This window comes from Lygodium microphyllum, chromosome 2 (assembly GCF_053477565.2).
Source record: "Lygodium microphyllum isolate KBCC chromosome 2, Lygodium_microphyllum_v1.1.10, whole genome shotgun sequence".
Classification (NCBI taxonomy): domain Eukaryota; kingdom Viridiplantae; phylum Streptophyta; class Polypodiopsida; order Schizaeales; family Lygodiaceae; genus Lygodium; species Lygodium microphyllum.
Window position 1 is genome coordinate 10902859 of NC_141136.1, and position 19692 is coordinate 10922550.

Genomic DNA, 19692 nt, shown 5'->3' on the forward strand with positions numbered 1-19692 from the left:
CCATCGAGTCCACCGAAACCTGATTCTTGGCCTCTTGCTGAATCACGAGTCTTTTGGATTGTCACCTAGCAGAGGAGATTGGCGATTGGTCCATGGGAGCCACCACAACCAGAGCAAAGAACAGGCATGGGAGAACATTAAGGGCATACGTCTGTGCACACAAATACTTTCCATTATCCAACATTAGGGGCTTAATGGTAGCAACCCTCCACAACTTGAATTTTCCTCCTACACATCTTCGTCTCAAAGGGTTTTCCCTTACATCATTGAAGCTAAAAAGTACTTTCGGTCAAGACTAAGAAGTGGATTAAGAGTGTTGAACTAAAAGTTCTTTGGGACAAAATCGAGAAGTGGATTATGAGTGTAGCAAATTTGATCAATGTGGAAAAAGGTTTTTTGAGGGGGGATGACGTGCCATGTTGTGGTGGGGGAGTAGGGTCTTTTGGGGTTGGATGGAGCGGGGTTGTTGGGAAGGAGGGGGGAAGGGGGTGTGCCATATCGTGGGGCGGTGTTATTTTATCTTCGTAGTCAGCTTCACAATACAATATCGGAACTTCTATGACAACACATATCGAATCATTCAAGAACATTATCAATCAGCTTGTTGCTGTCGGTGATGGTATTCCATGAAAGCAATTGGTAAAACAACTTCTTGATACTGTAAAGGTTCTTGCTTATGATAATATTGTTACCATATTATCTAACAAAGATGGGATTAATTTTGATCAAGCTTGTATATCTTTGATTGAATATTCATAACGACATGAATGACGACACACAAACCAAGAAACAATCATGATCTCATAAGAGGACACATAGTCAAAACAAATCAGCCAAAGCCTTACTTGCTCAAAGGTGTCCCTTTCCACGCTCTACACGTAGGAGTCGTCGTGGTGGTAACTTCTCTCGTCTCAAGTTTCCTAACAGACATTGTTCTTATTGCAATAAAAATGGTCATGCTATATATGATTGCCTGGGCCATGGTATTACAAATAAACAACCACGTTTATCTAGAGATTATTCTCCTTGTGACTACTGCAAAAAGAGTGATCATCCAACCCATCTATGCTTCAAGAGGCGTTTTGATTTAGATTATAATAGAGCATATGCTACTACACATGACAACATTACTGAAGAAGCAAATTGTGTGAGTTATTTTCTCTCTCCTAAAAGGATACTTCATGTTCGTGATGGATCTCTTTTTATTATTGTTTCTAGTGTTACAGGAAACATGACATATCAATGCCAATGGTTGCATAATTATCATTCTATTCCTGTCAAGAAATTGGTTTATCTTGCTGATGAAACAACTTGCCAAGTCAAAGGTATAAGTGATTTATATCTCGGTACTCTTTCTTCAACAAGAATTTTGCGTGGAGTTTTACATGTCTCAGATCTTCAAAGGAATCTTCTTTCAATTACAAAACTTGTGGATCTTGGTCTCTTTGTCGGTTTTGACCATACCAAGTGTCGATTGAGAAAGATGGCCAAACGATAGCTGTTGCTCCTCGAAATGGTAATCTTTTTGAGTTATCTTTAAATGAAGATGTTGCAAATGTTGTTACAGCTCTTGACAATCTTAACAACAAAATATGGCATCATCCTTTGTTCACTTTGATTTTTCTAAGATGGTCAATCTTTATTGGCATGACCTTGTTCAAGGTATGGAATTCAAAGCTCATCCTCATATGGGTAAACCCTTTTTCATTTCCACCACAACTCATTCTAGAGTTTTGCTTGATCTTATTCACACTGATATTTTTGGACCCTTTTCTCCATTAAAATTTCAATATCGATATTTCATGGCTTTTATTGATGACATAAATCAGATGCTTTGTTATCTTTTAAGCAATATCAAAAAGCTGCAGAACTTCATATACTGGTCGTCACATCAAGAAACTTCGCAATGATAATGGTGAAGAATACATTTCAAATGATTTTGATGATTATTGTAATAATCAAGGTATTCATCATGAATATATGGTTTCCTCTCAACAGAATAATATTGCTGAACGTGAAAACATGACTATTCTTAATACCATGCGATGTATGCTCATTCATTCTGGCTTATCTTGCTGTTTTTGGGTTGAAGCAATCTCCTCTTAACTGCAGTATTTGTGCAAAATCATCTTTCTACAAGTGCTCCTTTTGGTAAAATACCGATTACTACTTGGAAAGGTGAAACTCTTCCTGTTTCATATTTTTGAACTTTTGGATATATTGCTTATATTCATGTATCCAAAGAGACTTGCAGAAAATTTGATCCTCTTGGTTTAAAAGTTATTTTCATTGGATATTCAACTTTTTCTAAGGGATACAAGTTTTATGATCCATCTTCCAAGAAGGTAATCATAAGTCGTGATGCTATTTTCAATGAGCAACTTATGGGCAGTACACACTTCTTTTTCTTTTGTATATGATGATGAACCTCCTTCACGGGATAATATTGACTCTTCGAATCAGGATTCACAACCTATATCTATTATTGCTGATGATGACCTTGGCGTTGATCTTTATGTTGATCTTCCAATTGATAATGATCATGGTACTTGTCATGTTTATGATGGTGATATTATTGAGAATGCTCTTGATATTTGTGAAGACCTTGTCTCTTATAGTGATGCCATGTCATCCCCACAAAAAGGAACAATGGCAAGAGACCATGGAAGTGTTAGATATGCTCAAAGCCCCACCCTCATCAGGTGCCACCAATGATCCATGGTGCTCAAAGTTGTAAGGCCCCCATTATGAGGAGAAGCCAAATGTGAGCTCGGACATTGGTTGAGTCTTGACTTGTATATTAGATGAGGTCTATGTGACCGGATGGCAAAAAGGTGACCATTGTGGGTCTAATCTTTGGGTTGGACCGAGTAGTCAAGCTGGTAGCAACTCGAGGCACATTGCATCGAGTTGCGGGGTAAGGGAGTTAATAGGGGCCCCTATTTTGGGGTCCGGGGGCCGCGGAAGCAGCCCTTGGCTGGGGGGTCCCAGGGGGGACCAGCGGCCCTCCTGGCGCGGGTTCGGGGGTAGCGCCCCAGGCCCAACGGTAAAGGGAATATTCCCTGGCCGACTAGTGGAGGCTCATATGGTAGGTCAGTCATGCCGACCTAATCGTCTTCACGGGCTATAAAAGCTAAAACCCTTCACCCAATCAGAGTTGTTCCAGCTAGCCTTAAGCTCTTCACCTATCTTCTGTGTAGATTGCCATCTAAGCTTCACTATGGAATTGCACGGGTGGACAGAGCCATCTCTGTATCAGTTGTTTGGAGTTAAATAAATTTTCTAATTTTCCTCTTATCTGTTGTGTACTCTCTATCTCTATCTCTTTCTCAGATTCTGTTCGCTGTGCCGTGTAATTTTTACAGGAAGTTGAGTATGAATCTCTTCTCTCTAAGGGTAAATGGGTTCTAACAGAGTTACCACCTGGACGTACTGCTATAAAATGCAAGTGGGTTTATAAGACTAAAACAAAAGCAGATGGAACATTTGACTAATTCAAAGCAAGTCTAGTTGCCAAAGGTTTCTCACAAATTGCAGGAGTTGATTATCAAGAAACTTTCTCACATGTTGTTCATATTACCAGTATTCTGGTCTTGTTAGTTTTTGCTATTGAGTTTGATTTGGAGGTTCACCAAATGGATCTGAGAACTGCTTTTCTTAATGGTGATTTAAAGGAAGAGATATACATGGAGCAACTAGAGGGATTTGCAGTCAAACATAAGGAAAATCTTGCTTGCATACTTCATCGGGCACTCTATGGTCTCAAACAATCTTCACGAGCTTGGTATCCAAAGATTGATCTCCTTCTTACAAAACAAGGTTTTATCTCTTGTTCTTTAGATCATCCTAACTTATATGTCAAGCTGCAATGATAGTTTTATTATTCTTGCTCTATATGGGATGATACCATACTTGTTTTTAACAATCTCAACTTCCTTCAACAAGTAAAAAAGGTTTTATCTTCTGCGTTTGAAATGATCGATCTTGGAGACATACACTCATGTCTTGGTATTCAGATTCAATGCTATATCGAGAAAAGGGTGTTTTATTACTTCGTCAAACAAAGTTCATTGAAGATATTATTCAGAAGTTTGGTTTGGGTTCTACACATCTTGCTAGTACTCCTTGTCTTGTGAGCTCTACCAAAAACTCTCACTTTCTGCAGAATGATGGACAATTAGCATTACATCAACCTTATGCTAATCTTGTTGGATGTCTTCGATTTATTAGCTTAAGTTCTCGCCCTGACATTCTTTTTGCTGCAAATTTTCTTGGACAATATCTTAGTTCTCCATGTCTTAAACATTGGACTGCAGCTAAACACGTGTTGAAGTATTTGAAAGGCACTTAAGATTTTGGGTTGGTTTATCGGCGCTAACAAAACTCTGATTCTCTACATTCACTTTAACTTTTGGATTATACAGATGCAAATTGGGCAAGCTCTCACTTATCTATGTGTTCTACAAGTGGAAATTGTTTCTTTATCAATGATTGTCTTGTTTCTTGGACTAGCAAGAAACAACGTTGTGTTGTTATTTCCACTAATAGAGGCTGAATATGTAGTTGCATCTTTAGCGCTCGAGAGTTAGTATGGCTTTGACAAGTTCTATTAGATATTGGCCATCCTCCTCTCTCCAGCGCACACCACTTCGATGTGATAACCTAAGTGCTATTAGTCTTGCTAAGGCTATGTTCAACATAATAAGTCTAAACATATTGTAGTGCATTATCATTATGTTCTATATGAAGTAAAGAAAGACACGATCATGATTGAACATTGTCCAAGTGATTAGATGACTGTAGATATATTCACTAAAGGACTCAATGAAGCACGGTTCACTCTGCTACTGTGCTCGAAACTTGGAGTTGTCTCAACTTCAATCTGTGGGAATTAGTCTACTATGACATTGTAGTGCCATTGTACATACTCCTTGTAGGCACTTTACACTTCACACATGCACATACACCTCAGAGCTCTTCGCCATCTTTGTACATACATATTTAGTCTCACTTCACATGCACGGATTGTCAAGGTATATTCTCACTAGCTTTAATTTATGATATACTTTAGTTGAGTATACTCTTGCTAAATTGGTGTCAGGGTGTAGTCTTGTCACTGTGGTGTTAGGGTATACTCCCGTTAGATGTGCATGTGTATGCTTTGAGAGTAAAGGTGTAAAGCTAGGAATCTCATTTGCTTTTCACTCTTGGTTTGAGTCATAAAATATCTCAAACTTTGATGGTCCGTTCTTAGGATAAAAGGAGTTCCCAAAACAAATAGTGCTTCCAGGCACTCAAGGCATGAATTGATGCTGCTAATAACTCCTTTTCATAGACTCCCAAAGTCTTTTCTTGCTCATTGATTCTCTAGAAACAAGTCTTAGCCTTCAAGCCATAGAGGGCCTTTTATAAGCTGTAAACATGGTCCTCCTTCCCCTGCAAAAGAGAATCAGGGGGCTTCGAGACATATATCTCCTCGTCTAGGATGCTAAGGCAAGCCTGGCTTCTACTAGAAGATAGACCAACTGAGGATGGGATGCAAGAGCCAAGATAGCTTGAATCGTAGTAGACATCTGAGTTGTTGGTGCGAAAGTCTTGGAATAATCCAACCCTACCCTCCTCTGAGCAAATCCCTAGGCAACAACAAGCCTAGCCTTATGCTTGTTCAAGGAGCCATTAGTTTTTGGTCTTAAAGATCCACTTTACACCAATCATCTTCCCTTCCGTTGGGATGTTTGTGGTGATTTACATGTGAAACGATCATGTTGTGCACTTGTGTGATAAGTGCTAGTAGCATTGACAAAAGGAAACAAATGTGTGTGTGTGTGTGTGTGTGTGTGAATGCTTGCATGTGCATGGCTATGTGTGAGGATATGCCTTGAAAGCGTTATCCTAATAGGCCCTCAAAAGGAACAAAAAGAAGAGGATTGCCGAGCTGGTAATAGAGGATTGGTCCACACTCCCCACGAACGGTTATGAAAGTTCCACCGCTTATGGGGTGAGGGAATGGATACCATGTTTGTGGGAAGAGTTCCCACTACCACGAGCGAAGGCTTGTGGAAGAAGCAAGAGTTGTATAAGCTGTAAACATGGTCCTTATTACCATGCAAAAGAAAATAGGAGGCTTTGAGACATAAATCTTCTCCTCTAGGATGCCAAGGCAGACTTGGCATCCAACTAGAAGCTGCCTTGGCATCCAACTAGAAGATAGACCAGCCGGGGATGGGATGCAAGAGCCAGGATAGCTCGAATCGTAGTAGACATCCGAGTTGTAGGTGCAAAAGTCTCAGGATAATCCAACACTGCCCTTTGAGCAAATCCCTTGGCAACAACAAGCCTAGTCTTATGCCTGTTCAAGCCTAGTAGTTGGTCTTAAAGACCCACTTCACACCAATCATCTTCGTTTTTGTTCGGATGCTCATGGTGATTTATATGCACTTTGTAAGTAGCATGTTAGTTCGTGATGATGCCAAGGTTTATCATTTAGCATTGAGAACCATGGAGCTCGATGTTGCCACACCGATGAGGCACATGTTTGAGGCACCACATTTCTCTCCTTAACGCCTAATGGAGACACAGGTTGACCACCATGACGCAACGCCCTCACAAGTATTCTTCACATAAGTCCGTGTTGCAAGATGATTGGAGGGGAAAAGATCTTTAGCTCATCATGGTTCATGATTGTAGCATGTGATAGTTTATGATGGTAGCATGCGATGATTCATGGTTGTTAGTTCCTGATGAATGGGATGCAAGAGCCAAGATAGCTCGAATCGTAGTAGACACCCGAGTTGTGGGTGCGAAAATCTTAGAATAATCCAACCCTACCCTCTTAGCAAATCCCTAGGCAACAACAAGCCTAGCCTTATGATTGTTCATCGAGCCATCAAATTTTTGTCTTAAAGATCCACTTCACACCAATCATCTTCCCTTCTGTTGCGATGTTTGTGGGGTGATTTACGTGTGAAACGATCATGTTGTGCACTTGTGTGATGTGCTATTGGCATTGACAAAAGAAAACAAATGTGTGTGTGTGTATACATATCTAAATGCTTGCATGTGCATGGCTATGTGTGAGGACATGCCTTGAAAGCGTTATCGTAATAGGCCCTCAAAAGGAAACAAAAAGAAGAGGATTGCTGATCTGTTAATAGAGGAATGGTCCACACTCTCCCCCACGAACAGTTATGAAAGTTGTCACCACCGATGGGATGAGGGAATGGATGTCATGTCTGTGGGAAGAGTTTCCACTACCATGAGCCAAGGCTTGTGGAAGAAGCAAGAGTTGTATGAGCTGTAAACATGGTCCTCATTACCTTGCAAAAGAAAACAGGAGGCTTTAAGACATAAATCTCCTCGTCTAGGATGCCAAGGCAGACTTGGCATCCAACTAGAAGATAAACCAGTCAGGGATGGAATACAAGAGCCAGAATAGCTCAAATTGTAGTAGACATCTAAGTTGTAGGTGCAAAAGTCTTGGAATAATCGAATACTGCCCTCTGAGCAAATCCCTTGGCAACAACAAGCTCGTCTTATGCTTGTTCAAGCCTAGTAGTTGGTCTTAAATAAAGACACACTTCACACCAATCATCTTCGTTTCTGTTGGGATGCCTATGGTGATTTATATGCACTTTGTAGGTAGCATGTTAGTTCGTGATGACAAGGTTAATCATTAGCATTGAGAACCATGGAGCTCGATGTTGCCATTGATGAGGTACGTGTTTTTGAGGCACCAGATTTCTCTCCTCAACGCCTAATAGAGACACATGTTGACCACTATGACGCAACGCCCTCACAAGCATTCTTCACATAAGTCCTTGAAGACGATTGGAGGGGCAAAGATGCTTAGCTCATCATGGTTCATGATTGTAGCATGTGATAGTTTATGATGGTAGGATGCGATTATTCATGGTCATTTTAGTCCTTGATGATAGCATGTGCTTGGGTCTTTATTTTGTTCATGTTAGTCTAGGGTTCATGGTATTTAGTTTATGGAGCCACTAAAAGTTCCCATCCTCACGGCGGAAGGAGTCTTGCATGACCCTCGGTGCTCCTAATAAATCATGCCATACTTTTAGATGAACCAAGTGCTCAACTGCATTTCATGCTTTGAAGATAATGCACTAGGGATCCATGCCATGCAGTCTAACACACTATGCCCACATGATCTGTAGGCTCGAGGATGGAGAGCTTTGGAGAGGGAGTTTCTAATTCGAGGGGGCGACCTGTTTGATGAGAGAAGAGAGCAGCAAACTATGTGGAGAGAGAAGCTGCTTGCTACTACAGAGGGGAGCCTATTGGATTTGAGGAGGAATTGCAAGCTTTGTGTTTTTTGTTTTGTTCCATTTATTATCATTGGAGATCTCTTGATTATGGGAAGCAGCTGGCTCAAAGAATTGTCTGAAAGTCGGCATGAGGAGGTTGAACGCAACTATTCCAAGAGTGCCATAGTGGCTTCTCTTTTTGGATAGCCTTTGGTTAAGTGAACAGAGGCCAACAAGACTTTACCAGTTTGTGGAGGTAGGGTCATCATGCTATGTAGTTGGTGGTAGCGAGCTTAATGAAATTAGACCATGCTGCTTTCGAAGCACATGATGGGGATATTCAAAAGGTGGCAACTTTCTAAAGAGGGCTCTGCCGAGTCATGAAGTTTGGTGAGGCAGAGAACAGGAGGGAGGAAGAAGAAGATAGCTGCAACACACCATGAGGACTGCGTGTTTCTGATGGTGGAACATCTACTTGAGGAGGCCATCAACAACAGTTATAGTAGCTATCGTCCACTGAAGAGAGGGTCTGCAATCATCATATCTATTCGAAGATTGTATGTACTTGTGAAAGTCATGAGGCTGGCCTATTGTTGTTTGAAGTCTTTGGCAATAGTCCCATCTTGTTAAGGATTCCATGGATGGAGCATTGATGGATCGAACAATCTCGCATGTGTTTCAACATCAGAAAAGAATTTGCAAGATGCAATGTACCATTTCATTCGAGAAGATCTTGGATGAGACTGTGGATGTGGTATATATTGCAAGACACAAGATAATCTAGCAGATTTGTTTTTACGAAGGTGCTTCGTCAAGCCGTTCTTCGACAACACTCTAGATCCCTTAGCCTCATGCCACGTCCATGATTTGAAAGGAGGTGTTGGAGATTTGGTCATCCCTTAGATGTGCACAGGCTGTGTACATCAGATTTGGGCAATTTTCCATGTATTTCCTGTTAGTCTGGGCACTTTCTTGTAGTCGCTTAGCATGTATTGTGGAGTTAACTATTTCACATTTAAGTAGATCCAGTATTGTGTAGTTAACTATTTCACTTTGTCCATCTGTCTGGGGATGATATGCCAAGGAAAAATTAAGCTTAGTCCCCACATTCTCAAACAGTCCTTTTTGAAAGAGACTTGTCATCCTTGGATCTCGATTGGAAACTATGGTCTTAAGGAAGCCTATCTCCAAACATCCTATGCAAGAGTCTCGTCAACAGTAGAAGGCTTAGAATCTTGAAGAATCTGAGACATAAGAGCATAGTTCACACAGCGAACCATCCCGTTGGGCCTGTAATCAGACTGATTTGTGTGGACATGAAGGAGTAGCAGGAAAGTGAGTAACACTTGAATCCTGCATAAGCTGCCTGTACCATCGAGGAATTCGAAGAGACTCCTCCTGCTGCGAGAAGACTGAGTAGCCTCCGGAACTTGCAAAGAACCTGTTTGTGAAAGAGACTCCTCCTCACCAAGAGATGGTAATGAAAGTTGTCACCGCCAACTTGTGGCCTCCTTGAGAGAGCATCTGCCACAGGATTTTGCTTACCAGTAGGTACATGAGCTATGTGAAAATGAAATTGGGACAAGAAGTTGGTCCATCTCATTTGCTTTTAGGATAAAAGGAGTTCCCAAAACAAATAGTGCTTCCAGGCACTTAAGGTAGGAATCAATGCTAATAAATCCTTTTCATAGACTCACAAAGTCTTTTTTTGCTCATTGATCCTTTGGAAACAAGTCTTAGACTTCAAGCCATAGAGGGCCTTTTATAAGCTGTAAACATGGTCCTCCTTCCTCTACAAAAGAGAACTAGGGGGCTTTGAGACATATATCTTCTCGTCTAGGATGCTAAGGCAGACTTGGCTTCCAACTAGAAGATAGACCAGCTGAGTATTGTGACACTATTAGGGCCTAGCATTAGTTAATTAATGAATGCCAGTTTGAGGGTCAATAGAGATTGGGGACCACTCCAGGTTGCAAATGGCCTAGCTAATTTAATTGTGGATGGGTACATTTAATTTTGGGAAGGGTTAAAAGGGCCGAAATTGATTTTTAGAATCATTTAATTTTAAAAATTAATTTAATGGTTGGATAATGCTAAAATATGGGTTTAGAAGGCTGCCACTTGGCAAAAATGTCCATGCAAACCGGAAAAATGCACTTTTTCCTTTGACATCTCGTGATTTTCTCGGGTCCGGGGCTCGTAAATTTACTCTAACCCTAGTTGCACCTGACATGTGTAACATTTACTTAATCATGTGATTAAAAATTAATCCACATGTTAAGTGAGGTTTCAAAAATACATGTCCTCATGACATTTCCTTCTCATGTCGTAGCGGAAATAGGAGGGAATATGAGTGTTGTTGATTCCACAACATTCATCTTCACTGATGACGAGGAACTTTAGCTCTTTGAGCACCTTTGCTCTGATACCATATAAAGAATCGGTAGTGTTTGCAAGGAGAAACACAAGAGTGTACGGCAAACATTGTGACAAAGAAACTCAAAAACATAGAAGAAGAAGAGGGAAGAATGATGAACATTGAATCATGTTGATACAATGGAGCAAAGGTCTGCGATGATTGCACTATTGTGGCTGATCATGCAACAACACCTGTAGACAATTTACATTGTGAAGCGAGCGAAATGTAGTCCTCTGGGGAGTAGGATATTGAAATAGATGTTGTAGAAGGAAGGAGAGTCAGCTATAGAGGGAGCGAAACAGAGTCCTCAGGGGCTGTGGGAGTGGAGAAGATGATCACCAGAAGTAACTATGTACTGCTAGGGGTGAAACAATAGAAAAGCTTGCTAGGATGTAGGGCTCTCGTAGAGTGTCTCAAGACTGGCTAGGGGGTTGTACATCATGTCCTCTCTATCCATCATCGTGATCCCACACAATAGGTGGATCTTGAGCCACTACATCATCACCAGCTGCATGCTGTCTAAGTGGGGCTAGTTGTAATGTAATAGGAGGCTCCTCTTGAAAGATTACCCTCCACACCCCGATCACCAGCTATGGTTGCTTATATAGCTGCAGCAGGGTCTAGTAGAGCAAAACACAGATTTGCGTAGGGTGTAAATTGCCTGTAGGAGCCACATGTGATACTGGGAAGCAGCTGGGACAGCAGAATGCAAATCTGCCAGCTGAATGGTCTCCAGCAACAAAACAGAGGTCGCCAACATGGAGAAGAGGGTCGCCAGTCAGTCAGGGGTGGAATGGCAGCTGGGTGGTCAGATCTGCCATGTAAATGCAGTCTGTTGTAGAGAAAATTGGGCACCAACAGCAGGCAGCATCATAGAATCCTCCATGAACTGCAATGTCCTCTGTGTTGGGGTGTAGGTAGAAGCAAAGAGGCTGAGGAATGACTGGGAGAATGAAGTGGAGAGGCTGAGGAATGAAGGCAAGAAGAGTGTGTTCGATGAAGAGAGTGTGATATGAAGGATGTGTAATGAATGAAGTGTGTGCCCTAATTATAGGGGTTGGACAGTCTCGGGTAGTGCCCCAGAATATGAGGACCCAGGATGTAAGTGTGAAACCAAAAGGGAATCAAGGTAAAAAGTGCACTTAATGATTGGGTTTCTCAATAGGTGGTGGAGGATGAGGAAGAGGTGGAGTAGGAAGAGATGGAGGGGGAAGAGGTGATGGGGCAAGCCTGGAGGAGGCCATGGAAAACATGCAGATTGTAAAAGAAAAACGGCTTGCACCTTGTTTTAGTAAAAGAAAACCTTGAAATAACTTTTTTTTCTTTGCGACCTCATTTCATGAAGAAATTGTGTAGGAAGAGATGGAGGAGGAGGCGATTAGGTGCACAAGGAGGGTGTGGAAAAAACACGAGTTGTAAAAGATAAGCAGCCCACATGTTTTTTTTAAATATAAAAGAAAATGCTAATAATTTTTGTCATTTGCGACTGGGCTTCATGAAACGAAATGAAATGTTTTGCATGTATGTTGGTTTTGTTTTTGTAGGTTAGCACAAGTGAAGAACAATGGTAATTTAGATATTGAAAATTTAACGATTCTCCCGAGTGAATGCTTGTTGCTATAATTTGATGGCACCAGCAAAGCTACCTTCCAGGAATCTTAGGTGCTAAGGTTCTTTTTAGCAGGACCTTCCTCATATGGTCATTGTGTTGGTTGTGTTCAGTCTATTTAGCTTAGGATACAAGGGCATTCAAATAAATTTATTAAACATACATATCTAAAATGGCTGCCTTCACAGTTGGGGCAAGACAATCTGTCACAAGCATCATGGGTGTTTTTAGAATAGTATCCACTGTATCATCAAGGGATTTAAGTGCATCCATTAACTCCTTGAGTTTGAGGTCCATTTTGTCCTTTACTAAAGTTTCTTTTCAAACGTTCCTCAATATTTAAACAAGTCATCAATGTTGTCCTCAAAATGTTGATATAGGGTGATATTTTGCAGATTGAGAAAAGTAAAATTCTCTCTCTCTAGTCTACCATCTCATTAGATTAGCTGGCACTGAAGATGGAGTATATGTTGGTGTGTTGTGTGGTTTGTTCATTTATAGCTCAATATTGGCCACTGAGCTTGTAATGTTTTCAATATCAACTTCTGCTGGCTGTCCATTGTAGATAAATTGGGTCAAGGTGGATGTGTTGCATGAGCAGTGGTGTAACTTACATGTTTACTGTGCTTTGTGTGGCTACTTTTAGGCTGATCCTCATTATGCACCTGGTGTTCAAAAGAAAGTAAGTGGGGAAGTAATCAGATGGCACAATGAAACTGGTCCCGAGTCAATGGAAGCATCTAAGTACATAGAGCTGCTAGAGAATGAGGTTATTCAACTCCAAGAGCAGTTAGATCGAAACATGAAAATTGCAAACGGTGGAAATGAGCTTCTCGATTATTTGAAGTCCCTTGAACCGCAGAATTTACAGGTGATAGTTTATTTAGCTCCTTACTTTCTGTTTGTCTAGTGTAAAGCACCTGCCACTTGCTTGCTTTCCTTGCAGTTGTTGTGTTGATAATTGTAGTCAAAGCCAGTATGATCAAGAATTGCTTGTCAAAGAATGGTGGAATCTGGATACTGGAACAGTTACCAAATCCCATTACTTTACATGGGAGGCTATACATGCTCTCAGAAACAGTGACCATCACTAGAATTTCTAACCTAATGAAAATTGGCAGGTGTTTTATGGTTTTGGTCTTTAGTTATGGGTTGAACTGTTAAGTGGTAAGTATCTGCTGCTGTATTTTTCCATTTATGTTACTTGATAGTACATAGCAGTATAAAATACTTCCATAAAAGGATATTGTATCTAACTTTCAAACAAGTGTTTGGTTAAAACTGATGCTGAAAATGGTCTGATATATGGAGTTTCACTCGGACTATTCTTGAAAGGTTTTGCTTAGTTTGCATGTCCTCCTGTTGTATGCCTTTCCTATTTTGGCTGCTAGTTTGTCTTTGTTAGTGAAGTGTAATAGTGGAGAAACTGTCCGATTGGCTTAATTTCTGAAGTTGATTGAATTGAGGGTATGACTCTTTAAACCAGGAATTGACGACCAGTGCAGGAGAAGATGCACTTGAGGCCATGAATACCTTTATTCAGCGATTGGTTGGGATATCTGATCCTGTACAGTTAAAGGTAACTTGACATTGCATCCATGGCTGTTACAATATGCAAATGTAGCTGTTGTAACGTGCTTTGTTTTTTCAGATTGCTTTCGTAGCAACCTTTGGGATGAACAAGTGTTTTGGCAATAAACTGATGCTTGTTTAGTTTTTCAGCACGTTTTCTTTGATGGTGTTTGGCTGTACATCCTTGCTTAGTGCATTGGCAAACCAGGAAAAACCCCTTCCCTGCTGTTCCTGGTGTCATCTCCCCAAAAAAGAGAGAAACTAAGATACCAACATCCAAGTGTGGTCTAAAAGACATGTACTTGGGGTGTTAACATCCCAGCTTCGCGAACTTTTGTAGCTTCTTCCATCATCAAAGTCACTGATCTACTAGATGTAACCGATGCATCTTTTAGGTAGCCACTGAGTGCTCCAAAGACATCCATGCTCTAGAACCTTGTGAAGGTGGGTAGAATGGCACCCTTGTAGGCCCCGGAACCTGTTGAACAAATAATACTGCCCTTCCAAACTGTAGGCTGAATGAGGTTGCCCTTCTGACTATCGTGTAGATGGAAGGTGCAACTGCTGTGGAGTCCTGAAAGGCCAAAAGCAACTGATCAGTAACCATACCTTAATTCCGCCGAAGACACATGCATGTGGAAACTCAAATATTTCACTTGCACTAGAGCACTGCCAACTAGAGATAGACCTGGCTGAGGAGATGAATAGATAGGGTATCATTGCCATCTGGATCTTATCCGCTGCCTGAATCTATGCTTTGTATTGTCAAGGGCATTTTCAAACATTAAGTAGATAGCACCTGGTCAGACCTCTCAAGACCTTTTAGTTCAAGTGGTGAGCACTTGATCAGACCTCTAGTGAGTCTGAGCGAGCAATTTGTTAGCCAAAAGTAGATAATCAAAAAAATTTTGAAATGAAAATTCAATTGTGGTGTTATTTAAGTGTTTGTGTTCCTCAAGTGAAGGGATACATATTTTTTCTTTCCCAGGAAAAGAAATTTCTATTTATGACATGGAGGAAAAACTTGAGGTAAAAAATACAGCATGAGGAAGGCCCTGAAAAGGTAGTTAATTAGGTCATAAGTTAGCTGTCTTATGAAATACCATCTTGAGTGCTCTCATCCATAACCTCCTGAGCTCTAGGACAGTCCCATGATGCCTTTGGGTCTTGCAAGTGCCATTGGTACCTTGCCATAACTGATCCATGGACCAATTGCCAACCTCCTATGAGCTACAAGGCATAGAAAGAGAGAGATCTTTCTAGGCTGAAGTGTCCATGTAATGCCCTCTTAAAATCTGCCAAGAAGGGTCTTAAGTTACTCTATCTGTCCCAATGAGGAGTGGCTATTGGCTTTGCCTTGATCTTTACCCATGTGTGTCCTCCTCAGCCTGGTGGTATAGCTAAAGAAGGCCACATTGCATGGTTTGCTAACGAGTGGAACTCTTTAGACCCTCTCTCTTGGGTCCCATTGTAATCTCTGTAGGGGCATCATCTAATAGGCATAGTGTTTCCATCCATCCATTCTAGGTTCAGGTCTAGGTACCATCTCCTATCATAGTGTGCAACTACTCTGATCACCTCAAAACTCTTTCCTAGCTCTATGGTCCTGACCCCTTCACAAATCCATGGATGCCAGGCTGCCATCATCCTTGCAGTGCAGGTGTAATAGACTATAACCTCCATATCAATAGTTGCTCCTGAGGCTCCTCCACTCGAAGAGCTTCACTACTAAGGCTCTACTCTAGCTGTCTCAGCATATGATCCCCAAACTATCTCCTGGCTCTAGTTAAATAATAACATCTCAAGCCACCTTTGCTTGAACCGAGCTTTTCTCTCCTGATCAAATGTAGTTCTTGATGAGACACTCACTTAGCCAATGCAAGACCTTGAGAATGGACAATAGGGAGTAATATATTTCATGGTCACAAGTGATTGGCAACTACCACTCTCCTTGCTAACAAGAGCTTGCTGCTTTTTGGTGCTCAAAGAAAGAGCTTTTGCCTTGATACTCAAGAGAAGAGGTGAAGTGCTGCTCTAAGGTAATGTCAATCGCCACATGACATCCAAGGTATCTCACTATGGTCTCGTGAGGAACCGAATTGAGATCCTCATGAGGTTTGGAGTGTGGTTGTCTCGTGTCATGTAGCAAAAAGGGCCATGAAGTTGCTCTCATCCCTATCCAAATAAGTTGCTTTGTCATCTACAAACTCCACATCGAGGAGCTCCTCAAACTCATGGTTTTGTTTATCCAAGAGAAACACATGGCCTCCGCAACAAATAAAACAAGGGGGACTAGTAGATGTCCTTGTTCATTGATATTTGAAATCTAAAAATCCTCTAATCCTAACAAGTACTTGGCTATAGGTTGAAGAATAGAGAGCTATGACTCCTTTGATCTATTGATCTGGAAATCCCACTCCCTTGCATGGCGCCCTCAAGAACTCCCAACCCACTAGGTCATACGGCTTCTTGAAATTGGGAAGCACAATGAGATCTTGGTTCCTTGGATGGGCAAGAGTGGTGACTCCCAAAGATGGAGTTGCTGTCCAAGATGTTGCACCTTTGAATAAGACTTAATTGAGCAGGATGAATAATTTCAGGCATCAAGGGTGGCTATGGAAGACTGATTCCTTTGCAAGGATCTTAGAAGTCATTCCAAGTGAAGTGACCAGTCTTCATTGTGTAATTTCAATTTGTTGCATGTACTTTTGCGAATGAGATGAATCAATCATTTGGATAGTCTCTCTAGCATGTCCCTTGAGGTTATGATCTCTTGAAAAGCTCTGATTAGGCCTGTACTAATAAGATCCCGATTGCTAAAAAAAAAGACTTGTCCAATCCATCATCTCCTGGACACTTGCTTGAGAGCAAGGCTAGGAGTGCATTCTAAGTTCTCAAGCTCCTTAGTGAAAATAGCCATCAAATGCATGCTCATTCTATCAATGACCACCCTTTTGGTGCTTTGACAACCATCTCTCTCTCTCTCTCAGTCCGTAATAGGTAATTGTATTAATCATGAAAAAAGTACATGATCACAAGATCACAAGATGCAGGATGGCTCTGGACCATTGAGCATCATGAGATTATGAGATCGATCTGCATTCGCCATGTTACATGAGTATGTATATATATATATATATATGTATGTATATATATATATATGTATATATACACATATATATATATATATATATATATATATATATATATATATATATATATATATATATATATATATATATATATATATATATGGATACCAGATGGGGACCGGGTTATCACAACACACAAAACATTATATTATAGAAGGTTTTATCTATCTTATTAAAGCTACAGTGCATTGTGAAGGTTTGGACTGCTTATCAAAGTTCATCCCAAGATTATGCGGAAAACTAGAATTCATTCTTCTTATGGTTTGAGCAGAGAGATTTTGTCGATAATCTTGTCTTAGTATCTATCCTATCTATTCATCCTTTCATTAACTTCTATTATTTCTTTCTTAGTAACATATTTACATTATTACTTTCAAAACCAATTTTTGAGCAAAGTATCGACGTATCTACCTGGCGTAACTTAAAACCAAACGTCTTCTTGGTGTACTGCAGGTTGAAGTCTCGCGACGCGCTCCCCTTTCCGCGATAGACTTAGTCGATACGCACCACAATCCTTGATTGATTTCTTTACACAAGGATGTACTCGGTTCCAAGAGTAACAAGGCAGATATATTTCTAATCCAGAGAAAATAGATACAGAAGAGATAAAGGACTGAATATAAGGATAGATGACTAAGGGATTATGACTATCTCCTTGCTAGGTAGGGACTAGCCTGACATTATGAGGTTATCTCCTCAGAGCTTCCCCAGAGTGTTGGTGTATCACTCCTTCGTGCTTGAGGTCTTTGTTCTTCACAAGCTCCCAAGAGTAATGGTGTGTTACTCTCTCGTTCTTGTGAGAATACTCTTCCTCCGAATACCTCCTTGTGAAGGTATGAGGCTCTTATATAGGCTTTGGATGAGAATATATGACTCATCACTTTACAAAAGTAGATTTGACGTTTATGCGGTCCATAGTTATAAGGGTATGGCCGACAAACTTTTTACATTATTGGATCCTGGGACCCGTGGGTTACATTTCAAAAGGCGAAATGCGATGGATGCAATTTTTGCAATCCTTTTTATGATTTTCTTTACAGTAGATTTCTCTACACTTTTCCGAAGATTCTTTGTTTTCTTCGATTTCTTTTATAATGTCGGAAAGTATTTTGATGTCTCTTTCCGTCATTGGTGAGAGGTCTTGTATTAGGATTGTGACATCCGCTTGGTCGTAGACTTTGCTTACAACCTTTCCTTTTTTCTCTTCGAGTATCTTTTTCATCTGACGATGAATCACTTTTAATCCTTGTGCCCGTTTGAAGGGTAAATTGAATATTTCTAATTTGTTTTTACTGTATTTTATCTCTGTTGGGTTTATAGAGATGGTCTCAATTTTGTTGACTTCTCTTAAGATGATAAAATGATTTCCTCGATGCCATTGTTTTTCTGGTGTGGCATTAAAGAATTTGAAATTTAACTTTGCAGTTAAATTCTTCTCCATCACATAGTTTGCACTATAGATGAATATCTCTGGTAACTGTTGTAGTTCCATCAGGTCATTGCAGGTGTAGATCTGATCAAGGTATCCGAAGTAGAATAGTCTTCTAATCCATAGCGGATCAGATTCTGGTAGACAAATTACTCTTGGATACATTGCTTGATTTATCTTGATGCTATTATGTTGTCGAGGTTGAAGCTCGACCACTTCTTGTGTTATCTTCTGGTATTCTTGATTGAAGTCTTCAAATTTTATGGCTTCATATTTATCTGCAAATGAAATAGGATTAGCATTATCTGCCACTCGTTTGGTCGGCAGTGAATTATAGTCTGGACCTTTCGGTCGAGGCTTGGTTATATTTTCCGTCTTTTGGACTGGAAAATTATTATAGTCTGGTCCTTTTTCAGGACGAGGCTTGGTTATTCCTTCCGGTTTTAAACCTGGAAAGGTCTTATCCGTACCGAGGAGCACCGGTATGACAATCTCCTGCTCCTTGTCCTTCGTTCGCTTATTGAAATCTATTATAATATCCTCTAGCGAGGTTTTTAGCTTATTGACTTCTTGTAGAAGTTTATATAGTCGAGATTCCATATTCTCCATTATCTTTCAGCTGCTTCTCTTGTCAAAATGTCAGCCAAAACGTTAGTAGCACTTTTAATATGAATTATATCAAAATCATAGAATGAAAAGAAGAGTTGCCACCTTTTCAGTCTAGCGAATTGTGGAAGGTTTTTGAGATTATTGTTTATTAATCCTCTTACTTGTGTGTTATCAGTTCTTATAATGAATTTTCTTGGTAATAAAAAGAAATTGAATTTCTCTATTGTCTTTTTTATTGCCAATACTTCCAATTCATTTATATGATAGTTTTTCTCTGTTGATGTGAATGTTCCACTTGTGTATCTACAAATATATTCTTTATCTTCTTTATCTTTTTCTTTCATCACTCCCCCCCAAAAAGCTTCTGAGGCGTCAGTTTCTATTATGAGTAATGTGTCTTCGGCAGGTAATCTTAGCCGAGGAAGATTTTTGCTATGTTCTTTTATTGTTTGCACACTTTTGGTGTGATCGTTTGTCCAATTCCATTTTATATACTTTTTGAGCAGTTTTTGCAAAGGATTTCTTATTTTAGCAAGATTTATTATGAACATCTCTGCATAATTAGCACATCCTAGAAAACGTTGTAATTGTTTTGCGTCTTCTATTTTATCTGGAAATGGTGCTAATTTGACAGCTAT

General features: G+C 40.3%; 1 protein-coding gene across 1 annotated transcript in view; it reads left to right on the forward strand.

Annotated features, from left to right (window-relative positions):
* The window catches only part of LOC148039475 (uncharacterized), an 80781-nt gene that overhangs the window by 49122 nt on the left and 11967 nt on the right, over positions 1-19692 (forward strand). The window contains exons 5-6 of the mRNA XM_087691058.1: positions 12939-13163; positions 13779-13871. Of these exons, the coding sequence (XP_087547184.1) occupies positions 12939-13163; positions 13779-13871 (318 nt within the window). The remainder of the gene's footprint in view (positions 1-12938; positions 13164-13778; positions 13872-19692) is intronic.